The sequence below is a fragment of the Pocillopora damicornis genome, chromosome 10 (assembly GCF_964200805.1).
Source record: "Pocillopora damicornis chromosome 10, jaPocDami1.2, whole genome shotgun sequence".
NCBI lineage: Eukaryota > Metazoa > Cnidaria > Anthozoa > Scleractinia > Pocilloporidae > Pocillopora > Pocillopora damicornis.
In genome coordinates, this window is record NC_142679.1 from 3,884,962 (window position 1) to 3,897,153 (window position 12,192).

The following is a 12,192-nucleotide window of genomic DNA, read 5'->3' on the forward strand; positions in this document are numbered from 1 at the left end:
GCACTAAGGATGAGATGCACTAAATAAAAATACACTCCAGAGGTGATGGACAATTTTAGACCTTTGTATTTTGGTTGGTTAACAGTGTATGAAAGGAATACCTGTGTTCATGTTTCGGCGACTGACACTATATGCTTTCACGCAGTATTGAAGCTTTTTGCGGGCGGTTGATTCTGATAAATACCAGAAGCCACAACAAAAGGAGCCCATGAATTTAAGGCCATTTAACGGTTTCTTTCGAACACAGGGCATTACTTTGTCTCCAATTAGTTAGTACACAAAGAACTATTCAAAGATTCCTTTAATTTTTGCTGCAATTTAATTTTGATCCTTTTAAAAGATATTTATTACAGTGTTATCGCATCAGCGCAATATAGCCACCTGATCACCCGTATATAAAGTTTTGAATACAAATTGAAGCAGTTCTCTAACAGAGCAGTTTAAATTGTAGGATTAAAAATAGATATTAGTGTAGAAATGTAATGATAACAATCATGAAAGCAATTAAATATGAAGGCCCGTATCATCATCGACTTGAGTTCAGGAAACCTTGTCATGAAATGGAGGCGTTAAAAGTTTAAAGGATGATTATAAAAGACCTTGATCACGTTTCAGCATTCTTGAAATGAGCGCCATCGCAAATTGCACTTGGCTTTTTTAATTATAGCGTAGGGTTTTATATTTTTGGTAACGGTGACAACATTTAAGAATGTTGTAGTATATTTTAAGACGCCCTAGGTTTTCAAGATGTTAAGAAGCAGCTGCTGGGATTTAAACTAACGGTAAATAACATAAGTGGGCAGTGATGTGTAGCTTAGAAATCCGGCCGGCTGCACAGCGTCCAAACCATCTGCTCGTAACAATGTAAACAGCTGCAAGGATTTCCGATTTTGCTTAACTGCGGCAGGTGGTTAAACGAAATGCATCCTCGATAAATACTTCCACCAAAAATCAGCGCAACTCAGATTCTCAGAGATGCTTTCTTCGTAGAATAATATTCCCACCTTTTTATTCTAGATTGCGTTGCTTGTTTTGGAACACAAGGTATCACTGAGAGTCTTCTCAGGATCATAATTATTATCATTATAATAACAATTATGATTATTATTATTATGTTCTACTGATATCAAAACCTTACCACAGAAGTTTAAATGACGCTTAACAATACAAAACACAACGAAGGGATATTGAATGACCATTTTGTCCATACAAGCTTGTTACCTACAGTCTCTGGAACGATACTGGATAAACGAGCTAAAGAGATCTTACATAATCCATTTGGAAGTGTCTGATTTCATATAGCTTGGGTCGTGAAAGTTAATATTTTGTCTTTTGGAAACCGAAACCAACTTCAGCAAGATATTAATCTAAATCGACAGGAGCTCGAAACTTCGGCCAAATGCGCTGATTAAATTTACACGTCAAATTCCACTACTGTTAAACTGCATCATTTGGTGCCGTGTAGTGAGGTATTGTCTTCGAAATGTCTTCTTAAATGAAAATTGTTTTAAGAATTTCTGACAGCACAAAGGAAACTTCACGCAATTTTACCAATTTCTAAGACGACCAGATGTTCGGTCGCACAGGTGTGGTTGACAATGGAACACTAGTTGCTTGTCAAGGCTTAGATTAAGTCTCCATTGTTTCATGTCATGTCTTTTGTGTCTAGGGTAGCACCAAAAACGTGGTGTTTCCAAGGGCCTTATTGGGGCGTACATCCCACAATTCCGCGCTTTTGTCAGCCTCGTCACAGCTGGGCTTCGGCAAACAACAGTCTTTGCTAAAACAGCACTGTGTTATGAATATTAATATTGCCGAGTTGAACTATTGCGTTTGTTATGAAAGCAAGTCATTGCCACCTCTTGATTCTGATAGTGCAGTTAATTGTCCCTTACATGCTAGCCTCATTCACTCTGTGTAGCGAAGGAAAGAATAGTCTCTCTGTACCGTTCCCGCGCACGATTTAATTTATTCAAGCCGGAATATCCTCATTCGTTAACGCGTGGGCCCTGATTAGCGTAGGAGGGATATTTTAGTACCCAAGCCGTCGCATTGTTTGATTTTGAATGAATGGACTTGAATATTAGCGTGAACCTCAAAAGTTTTCATTTGCTCGCCGAACGTACTATCGAGCGTTTCGAAGTATCTGTTACTGGTGAACCTCACCAGACTTCGTCACATAGAACTGAAGTTGTCCGTGGTTATTAGTAGCAAGGTAAGGGACCGATATTGTTCGGAGTCTTTCGGACGGATGATTTTGATTGAGTATATGGTTTTTACTACACACATGATCACGCGAACGCTAAGCTATGACTCAACACTAATTCTAACTTGTCTCCGCTTGCAGTGCGTTGAAGAAATTGACTATGTCTGTCAGTAGTCTTCTGGAAAGCTTTGGTACCACCTTCGATCCTCTTCAACCATTGCTGTTCAAAGATTTTGGCGTCGATTCAGAAGATTTGAAATCAAAGAGTAAAGAAGCAACCGATGACTTATGGAAGAATTTTTCATTTCCGCCGACGCCACCGATCTCTCCGGCTTGCTCGCCCCCGCACGCGGCGACCGAAGAGGCAAGAGAGCAGCCAGTTTGCTTCGGCGTGGCAGATGAGGCATTTTCTCTGGACGAAGAATGCTCGCTGTACTTCCAAGCCGGTGACCTGAAAGATATATTGATTAAAGATTGCATGTGGAACGGCGCTGCTTTCGATAAGAATGCGGACAGGAAGCAGCATCGATCGAATTCAAAAACGGATCGAGTTCGTTTGCTGTGCCAGACACCGCCTCTGAGTGAATCTGCGGCAAGGATTTTGAGTGTGGATCCCTCAGAAATCTTTCCTTTTCCTCTGAGTGCAAGCCCTGGAAGCGAACTGCGAGAAAACATCGATGAGCAATCGGATTCCGGTAAATACAACCACTGATTGGATAAATAATAGATGCTGAGTCGCTGCGGCTGATTAAGTCTGTTCTCCATGTTCGCCGGTCTTTGACCGTAGTTGTCACTGACCCGTTTTTCGTGTTCATTGCCACAATTTTTTTATGTGTGCCCCCACGTTTCAAGGTCGCAACTTTTCTTATATACTTCTTGTAAATGTTTTCTTATGTCCCGAAAATAGCGTTAAATTATTTTCTAACATTCATGTTTGTTTTTGCAAACTTTACAGAAGAAGAGGAAGTCGAAATTGATGTGGTTACTATAGAAAATTCAAGCAAACGAGAGCAGGAAGCCGATGAAGTTATTGAAACTGAAAGTGTGGAAATTTGCACTAGAATCGAAGAACCGGTCCCAAGTGAAAGCTGCTCTGAAGTATCAAGTTCAGAATTGCGAACGGAAGACCCAGAGGAAGACGAGAAAACTGAATATGTGGGCAAGATAAGAACACGTCGGCATAGAAAAGTGTTATCCAGCGACGGATTGAATTACCGCGAGGGAAAGAAACTTGTTAAGAATATCAGCAGCTCTGGAGAAAGCGATGAGTCTGAGAACGACAGTGAATTCACACGAGCGACACATAACGTATTGGAGCGAAAGAGAAGGAACGATTTAAAAATGAAGTTTCAAAAATTACGAGACTGCGTTCCGGAATTGAAGGACAATGACCGCGCACCCAAAGTCTCCATTTTGCGGAAGTCTTGGGAGTATATAAGTCACATCAAACAAGAAGAAAGTAAACTCCTGACCGAGCTGGAAAAACAAAAGAAAGTTAACGCTATGTTGTTGAAAAAGCTACTGGCTTTGAATCAAGCGAACTAGAGACTTTTAATAGCGGGACGTAATGTTTTTAAGCCATTTTATCGACTTCCTACAGATTTTTTTTTTAAGTACCTGACTTGTGGTGACGATTTTTTTGAAAATGTTCATTTGGTTTTCCTATTCCCACTTGCGCTTGAGTCGTCGAAGCGTAAATTATGATGAATGACCAATTTTGCTGTGCAATATTAGTGACGCGATATTTTTCAGAGAGAATTGAGGACACACTTTAGCAAAGCTGTAGTGGCCAAACTCAACCGTGTAGAACTCAGTTCGAGTTAATCTTGAAGATAGAAACTGATTGTAAATAGGGTTATAATTGTGCTGTTTCATTGCGAACAGCTTTGAAACCGGCTTTGTGCACGCTTGACAAAGGCATTAGAATTTCACGAAAATTTTCGATCAGTCTGATGTAGATTTAGAAAACACGATTTGAGATAGAAAGTACTTTTCAAATCAAAAATAAAAATAAAGTCTTAACTATACTCTGTTTATTGAATGTTTCGCTAAACATCGGCGTAAAACGATGGCGTTTTTGTCGAGGAAACATCGAAACAGCGTGTTCTTTGTTTGGCTGAAACTACTATTCCATTCAAACGGAGTGACACTCCTCGAATGAATGACCACCGCATTTGCATTTTCATGTTGACTTTAGCCAGGCTTAGACTAAACTGCATAAATTACAAATCCATTAGCCTATTACCTGTCTTGTGTTGCAATGAATTAAACTTGTTGGGAAATACAAAATAATCTCATCCAAAAGATTGGGCAAACCGCAGCGTCTGTTTACATCATAACTCAAATTATTAGGCGCGGTTACTTCGCGAAAAACCATACAAAGATAATCTCTAAAGTCATTCATAGGTCGTGGGGAAAAATAAACTTCCCTTCAATGGATCGACTATGTGTATTTTAACATGTTACAAGTCGTTCCGTTTACTTTTTCGACACAACTTTAACAAAAGGTGTTGTGAAAAGTTTGGAGATCATTTTTCTTGCGTAAGCGCAACAAAAGGTTTGTGTTTTCAAAAGTTTTCTCGCGAAGAGCAAGTCGCAGATTAAAAATAACGCACAAATTTATTGTTTGAAAAGAAAGTGTAAAATCCAGAGTACAATATATCTGCAAAGTTAGGTTTTAACAACTAATTTATTTTATTAAAATAATGTCCCCTTCAGACATAAAAAAACGTTAATATTAATATTACAACATGGAACGTCGTTGGGAAATTTTGATTCATTAAAATTCGGCTGGTAACACCAAAAAGTGAGTTAAACAGCCTATTAGATTTTTTTTCCTTACAATTTCACACCTTTAAAAGCAATTTAATTTCACTTGACTAAATTGAGTAATATCGTAATGGTTGTACAAACTTGAAAGAAATCAAAACTTTGAAATTGTTCTTTCATGTTCTTTTCTGTTTTGGTTTCTTTAATCATTTTTCAAGATCAAATTTAGCGTCCGATCAAACGATCTGCTTGCATCAATTATGCTCAGATAAATAATGGAAGTTTGAACGTTCGTAACAAAAAATTTTGTGATAACGAGTCAGACATATCACTGCTACGCTATGGGTCAAAATTGTAAAGTTGCTAAGAGAGTAAGGGCTCGCGCCATCTCATCTCTGTTCGTTTCCGGCCATATTGGAAAAGTGTTTACTTTGAGAGCAAGTAAAGAGCTTCAGGGAATTGTAATGCAAATCTGAGCAGGTGTTCGGTTGAATGGGGCAAAAATAGACCCTTTGTTTACGGCAGCTGCCTTTGGCAGAATTTCACCGCTTATTACACAAATTACAACTTATGGCGAGAATATTATCTAGGTTTATTAGTTTAGTTTCCACTGCGGCTTTTTAGCTTGTGAGTTTTTGTAGTAAAGTCTTTGGTTTTGTAATAACGTCAATTTAGGTGATTTCAATTCCATTTGTCGAGCTTGCAAATGTGATAAATAATGCTTGCGAAAGATACATTGATATATAGCGCAATTAGAAATATCTCAACAAAGACGTTTTCTTTTTCTCCTTTCTAGAGGATTGAAACTTGCAAGCTGTCAAGGAACACTGTTTTATTTAATAAAGGTCTTACACTGACTGATTTTTAGGAAAACTATTTTTAAGCTAACTCCAGCCAATTGCGCGGGAAACGTAATTGACTGTTCCTATTACAGATGCCATTACCTCGGACATCTATACATATGAAAATTATGCACCACTTTACCAGAACAACTGTCACAGCACAGGTTGTGTTATGAGTGCACTATAAACTAAATTCCTTTACTTTGATTCACTCAACTGTCTCTGTCGAAAAAGGGAAAGATTCAACGCGGGTCTATTTCTTTTTGTTGTTATTTGTCCTTCCCATAGAATACTATTTATCGAATTGACACCGGCTCCGACAATCCTGCAGGGTCAAACTTTTACTTTCGCCAGGATATCATTGAAAACTTTAATAATAACCACTCAAGGCTATTTGAACGTAGTTGAAAGACTACATCACTGTCGTCAATATTGAGGCAGCCTTGATATCTTTATTGAACGTTTAAAAAATTAAATATCGCCGCGTTAAAGCTAGCTGAACGTTATTTTGAAAGAAAGTGCTAATATCTCGAGTGCGATAAGCTCTTCATAAAAAGCTTAAGGAAACTGTTCTGCTCCATTTAGCACGGGCCAGCTGCTTCTAAAGTACGAGTTTAATACCCCATTCAAGCTGTCACAAACCATGTAGATAATTTGCTTCCCACGAATAAACATTTGCTCCCAAACTATAGACTTTCGCAATAAGAGCGCGCGCGTAATTTGCATTTGAATGGATTTCATTTAATTTGATTGACGGCGTCCTCCTCGCGCGTGCCAGCCGTGCGACAACAACCGCAAACAAAGGGTTTTCTAATTCGGCTTCAATCCTGTGTCCCTAGAGGCCGAGCTAGACATAGTCAGTACTCCTTACATGGCTAATTCGATTGTTGTGATTAATACTCTGGCCACAGCGGTGTCAATGCTCTTTTTTTCTTTGAGCCATTTTGCGCACAAATACTTCGGCTTGACCTTTGAAGCGAAATGTTGTTCATTGTTTCAATGATAATGCTCTGGGAGAGATTGTTTTTCGTGCGCGCTGTTTGCGCAGGAATCCAAGCGTCATGCTTAAAACGCAAGCTTAACTATGGCACTCTTTCGTGCCACATCACTCTATTCCTCGATGCCTGTTCCGAAACCGCTTTTTGGCGGGAAAAATTAACCCCCCCTTTTTTATATCTTTCAACTCGTGCCAGAGATTCAATTCACTTTGATATTCTATGATCATTAGTGGGCTAATTAGTAAGGCACGCGCCGGTACGTCATTGACACACGAATAGTACTTAACACCCCCAGAAAAATTACCAAATCTTCAAAATTAATGGAGTTACTGCAAATATTATGTCAACTAAGCTATGACACCACCGGAACATCATGATTGTTAAAGGGGTCGATGTTATCGGTTGAGTAAATAGCGTAGAAGGTTTAAGTCCAACAAAAAGCATAAAATGCAAGGGAAGTTGCCGGTTTATAAAATCTGCCTCCCTAGAAAAACCTTGCCTCGCATGCCTTACATCCAAAAAGCAAAATTGTGCTGGTTTTTGTTTCCACAAAGAGCAAGGTCTACAATATATTCATTGACGCTACTCTCTTTAGAAAATGGGTGTGTCGTGATGTAGTTTTGTCAGATTCAATTGTTCTTGTAACCTCTTGCGTGGAGCCTATTCATATGCAAGCAGATTACGCTGTAACCTCTGTAGCCCAGCCGGCAACCTCAGAAGAGTGGCATCCTGATTAAAGCACTAATATATCTCGAGAGCTCGTTTAGGAGACGCGTGCGTCTTTTACAAGCACTTATACTCCAGGCCTTTATTTATCGGCTTCAATCTTAACAGTAAACCAGTTTGAAGTTTAAACCTCCGAAAGAAGATCATCATTTTCAAGATGTTTGCAGCTACCAGTGCATTGTGAGTATCGGTATTTTTTATCCTACATAATTAACTAAAAAAAAACTGCACTGCTTTCTTTGTATTCGCAACCAAACCCTCCAAAGCCTGCGATTTTAACCTGCAATTTGCGAGAGAATTTCGCTCGAAGCTTCGATTTCTTTCAGTAATTCAGCTGCAATTTGTCTTTGAAAGGAATATTCATACACTGATCTGAAAAGCACGGACGTCACCCAATACGATTTTGTCCCATTTGCGTCCCTGAACCAATTTCGAATACTTACGTAAAATGGCTTAATACCTACCAATTGGCCTTTTTCTACGCCATGTCAAAAATCAAAGCAATAAATTTTTTTTTTTTTTTAATATATGGTCTTTAAAAATGATCTTGACAACTTTCAACCGTCATACATATAACTTTGGTTGAACCCTGGATGATCATATTTGGGTTTTTAACGTCTGTTGAAGGTGTCAAGATAACCTGTATTTTTTTTGCTTTTCTCCCGCTGTTTTCTATTTGCCAAAACGTTACTGCCTAATCGAAGATATTAAGAAATTCCTTTAGATGTAACTATGCCCTTGTCGCCCCAGCGAGCGCCATCAATATTTGGGTTGTTTTGGCGAGGCGCGCAACTCTACATCTTCTGGAATTCACTTGTTGCGCCTTTCAAAAGTGCAGTGCTTTTGGAAAATTCATTTTGGAAAGGATGCTGGTTTTTCATGGTGCCACACATAATTATTTCTTCATCTAACAAAAGACTGAACAGGTCGATAGACATTGCTACGGGTCGTTCGCTTATGAAAAACTCCAAGAAAACATGAATATTCAATTTTGCGTAACTCATCCGAGGCCTTTATTTCAGTGAGGGTGACTCGAAAACCTGTAAGCTACAAGTCTTGTTTGTCAAACCAAGGAGCAGAATTCACAGATCACTGCACAAGAGAAAACTATACCAATTTTGAGAGAGAGCCAACGAGGAAAAATCAAACTTACACGCGTGATGCCCACGCTTGGATCTTTAGCATTTGATGACTTTATGCAAATTTGCCTTTTGTGATGTGATCAGTTCATTCATTGATTCATTCATTCATTTGAAGCTTTTAACGTGAAAAGCGGCTGGTCTGTTTGAAAGCAGAAAATTTTTTCTCCCTTCATAAATCTCAAGGTGCTCGCTCAATCGCTAGGTGCGTGGTGTTTAAGTAAACAGGCAAGCGTGCAGATTTTAAATCGTAAAATAGAAAATGTGTACTTTGAATGGTGGCCAAGCGCATCCTAATAACTTGTACGTTTTTTTTTCTTTCCAATAACAGACTCTGTTGCGAGATGTTTTTTGACGAGAGACTACGTGGACCTCAACCTATAGATTCCTCTGCTCATCAAGATCTCATTGCCGCAGAAGACCTTTACAGCCCGGCTTTTCCGATCGACGACTTGTGGAAGAAATTCACGCTTCCAACGCCACCCTATTCTCCAGAGAACTACTTACCCCAGAATAAGCGCAACTTTGTTATTCCACCAAGAAGGAATGGCCTTCAAGTCGTTCCCGAACCGGAAGATCTGTCGTCGGACCTACCCTTGGTTTTGTCCGACGCAGAGATGGAACGCCTGACCTGTAGCACAATAGATGACGAATATATTTGGCCGGCTGGTGAGAACGACTTCGATAGAGTTGAATCGCAGAGGTTTCAGGGGAATCGAGTAGTTCATTCGGCGGCATGCGTCAACGAACCAAGCGCTGAAATGGCGACTGAACATCAAATGATGCGAGATTTGTCTCCATTTGTCACTGCGATTCCAAGTCAAGATTCCGCGCTTGGTCTACCGCAGGTTGAGAGATGGCACTCGCAGTTCTCTGGTAAATATCACGCTTATTTCGCGTAGATACCAAGAATTAACTTTGCGATGTGTGAGTTAAAGTATGTCTTGTAGCCCTTTGCGATCGAGACGTGTAATTTCACTTTCGAAATGTATAACAAGTTGCACCTCGCGAAAGACCTTTCATTGACTTTACAGCGCTTTAAACTTAGTTTCGTTTAGTTTCACAATCGGGAATAATGAGATCATTTACTTTGCTTTTGTCGCATGTAAATGAAGAAAAAAGGGAGCGTGCGACGCATTTTCTCTGTTCTTTAAGCCATTTTCCGGCCCTCAAGTCTGGTAACTAGAAACAGAGTTGGCTGTACATCGTAAACAATCTGAGCAAGTGATGAATGTTGATCACAGGACTTCGCTATTAATTGAGTGTTTAAAATGCACGCTTTGTGGTTTTAAAGACGAAAGTTTTATAACTACTTGGTTTTGTTTATAAGTTGTTTTTAGATTTTTAGTTCACACTTTGGCGCTTTTTTTAGTAAACTTTGATTCAATTGTCAAAATTACTTTCGCGATCCTGGGACGCTTTCAAGTGATTTGACGTTCGAAAAATAACTTTACAAAGGCTTGAATCAAAATTAGTGTCTTTGAACATCTGATATTTTCTTTTTGTCAAACAGAATACACAATCTGCCTTATGACAAGCCGGCTTATGACTGGCCCTGTGCTAATTAAATCTTTTTTATTTCGAAAACAGAAACGCTCTGAACAATGGTTTCAAGCAGTTGAAAAGACTCGTTTTTGATTCAAGATAAAATAAAAGTTTGCGATTCCACTATTAATTAGTCGGAGAGTATCAAAACTCTTATTTGCAAACCCTAGGAGTAAATTAACGTTTACAACCTAGCTTGGAGAGGTAGCAATAGAACTCAGTTGAAATTCGATTTAATTTGTAAACTCTACTTTATTGTGCCGTGTAATTTGACTAATTTTGCGTAATTTTCTTTTCGTTGCAGTGGAAAATCCGGCATTGAGACTAAATCAACCCCCAAGCGAGGAATTTGTAACTCATCGGCTCGACTGCACGGTATCGAAGAAACCGCGCAAATCTCGAAGATCAAGTCGCCAAGATTCACCGCCAATGGAGGGCGATGACTCTGAAGACAACGAAACAAGCAGAGCAACTCATAATGTCTTAGAACGACAGAGAAGGGAGGATTTAAAGTGTCGTTTTCAATTTCTTAGGGACAGCATACCAGAGCTCGAAGATAATGATAGAGCATCTAAAGTTTTAATCTTAAAAAAAGCGCGGGAATACGTACATCAGTTATTCTTAGAAGAGGAACGTTTACTTGCTGATAAAGAGTTAGAGCGGCAGAGGAGACTGATTCTCCTTGACCGCCTTACTTGTTTACGGCAAGGTTATGGTGTAATGTAGATGATTTCAACGTTAACTTCTGTTAACTGTAAACTTTAGGCCACAGTTTTTTTTTTTAAGAAGAATTATTCTACAAGTCGAGGAAAAAAAATCGCATTTTGTTCATTCATGAAATAGGATTTTTGTATGCTACAGTTTAATGTTGCCATTTGCCGTGCAACGGATGTCAAAAGTTAATACTCAGATTAATTCGCGTTTTATAACTACAGAATTAACTTGATTGATATAAATATATTATATAGCCATTCACAGCCGAGGTATTAAATTATTAAGCAGGAGTAGAATTCTGGGGTTAAAATATCTCTAGTCTTTGATACTCTTGCAGAGGCAAATCCAAACTCGAACATTAGAACATTTCAATCGATAAAACGGTTTCAAACTTCACCTCTAAGTCAATTTTTAAATTAAATTGTGTAACTTTGTTTTCCATTTTTGCTAGTCGACGTATTACTCAAAGTAATTTTTCACATAAAAATTTCCAGTAAATTTAAGAGACTCTGATTTTACAGCAAAGTCATCTTAGAAACTGAACTTGATATCTCAGAATATTTTGTTTTCAAGTAAAATCTGCAACGAGTATAAACTGAAAAAAAAATACAAACAGAACACAAACAGTCGTTCGTTTTTCAAGCAACATATCCTAACATGGAAAATTCAGGAACGGCGCGGATCATAAACATAAGTTTCTCCGTCAATATCTGAAGTTTAGCCATGTTAAAACTTCTGTGAGAAAGCTTTCGTTTTTGCTCGCAATCAAATGCCACGTAAATTCAGTTTTGAGAAGTTCTAAAAGAGTTTCTCCATATTTGTACAAAGGAATTACGACAAACTATTGCTGTGAACAGCGAAAAATGTATGAAGATATTTTTTGTCGAAGTCAGTGGTGGTTAGTTTCATGTCTCACGGAGGTTTCAGGTTATTCAGCTTAACTAGCATGTAATCTGTACATGAAACAATTTTTGTAATGAAAACGTTTATGCCTTGAAAAATAAATAGGCTTGGAAATGTGTAAACTTCTGTTGGGAATTCTTTAAGCCAGAAGCGAGTAATGGGGCGAAATAAACTTTTAATTTGCAGGAGAGACGGCGCAAATCGAGATAAATGCTGTCTGGGTGATATTGAAAGCGTCAGTTTTGGCAATCAGTGCGAAGCAATTTAATTTGATCAGACACAAGCGCAGAAAAGCTTTATACGATTATTTTGGTTTTGAAGGTATTTTAATTTTCTGAAACATAGATTAT

General features: G+C 38.6%; 2 protein-coding genes across 9 annotated transcripts in view; both read left to right on the forward strand.

Annotated features, from left to right (window-relative positions):
• Positions 1 to 4,233, forward strand: part of LOC113681741 (myc proto-oncogene protein) — a 30,387-nt gene extending 26,154 nt beyond the window's left edge. For 5 of the 6 annotated variants that reach the window (XM_027198859.2, XM_089184782.1, XM_089184781.1 and 2 more), the window contains 2 exons: positions 2,348 to 2,901; positions 3,162 to 4,233. In XM_027198859.2, the coding sequence (XP_027054660.2) occupies positions 2,367 to 2,901; positions 3,162 to 3,751 (1,125 nt within the window). In that variant the 5' untranslated portion in view covers positions 2,348 to 2,366 and the 3' untranslated portion in view covers positions 3,752 to 4,233. Of the gene's footprint in view, positions 1 to 2,107; positions 2,216 to 2,347; positions 2,902 to 3,161 lie in introns of those variants that run through there. The other variant, XM_027198857.2, reaches the window with a different exon arrangement.
• Positions 4,234 to 7,289: 3,056 nt separating this feature from the next.
• Positions 7,290 to 11,964, forward strand: LOC113681743 (uncharacterized). 3 transcript variants are annotated; one of them, XM_027198861.2, is made up of 3 exons: positions 7,290 to 7,721; positions 9,012 to 9,556; positions 10,530 to 11,964. In XM_027198861.2, exons 1-3 carry the CDS (start codon positions 7,699 to 7,701, stop codon positions 10,949 to 10,951), a joined length of 990 nt encoding a protein of 329 aa, XP_027054662.2. In that variant the 5' UTR covers positions 7,290 to 7,698; the 3' UTR covers positions 10,952 to 11,964. The 3 variants fall into 3 exon arrangements, with proteins under 3 accessions (XP_027054662.2, XP_089040911.1, XP_027054663.2); XM_089184785.1 differs by lacking the exon at positions 7,290 to 7,721 and adding an exon at positions 7,955 to 8,908; XM_027198862.2 differs by lacking the exon at positions 7,290 to 7,721 and adding an exon at positions 7,956 to 8,885.
• Positions 11,965 to 12,192: the final 228 nt, after the last annotated feature.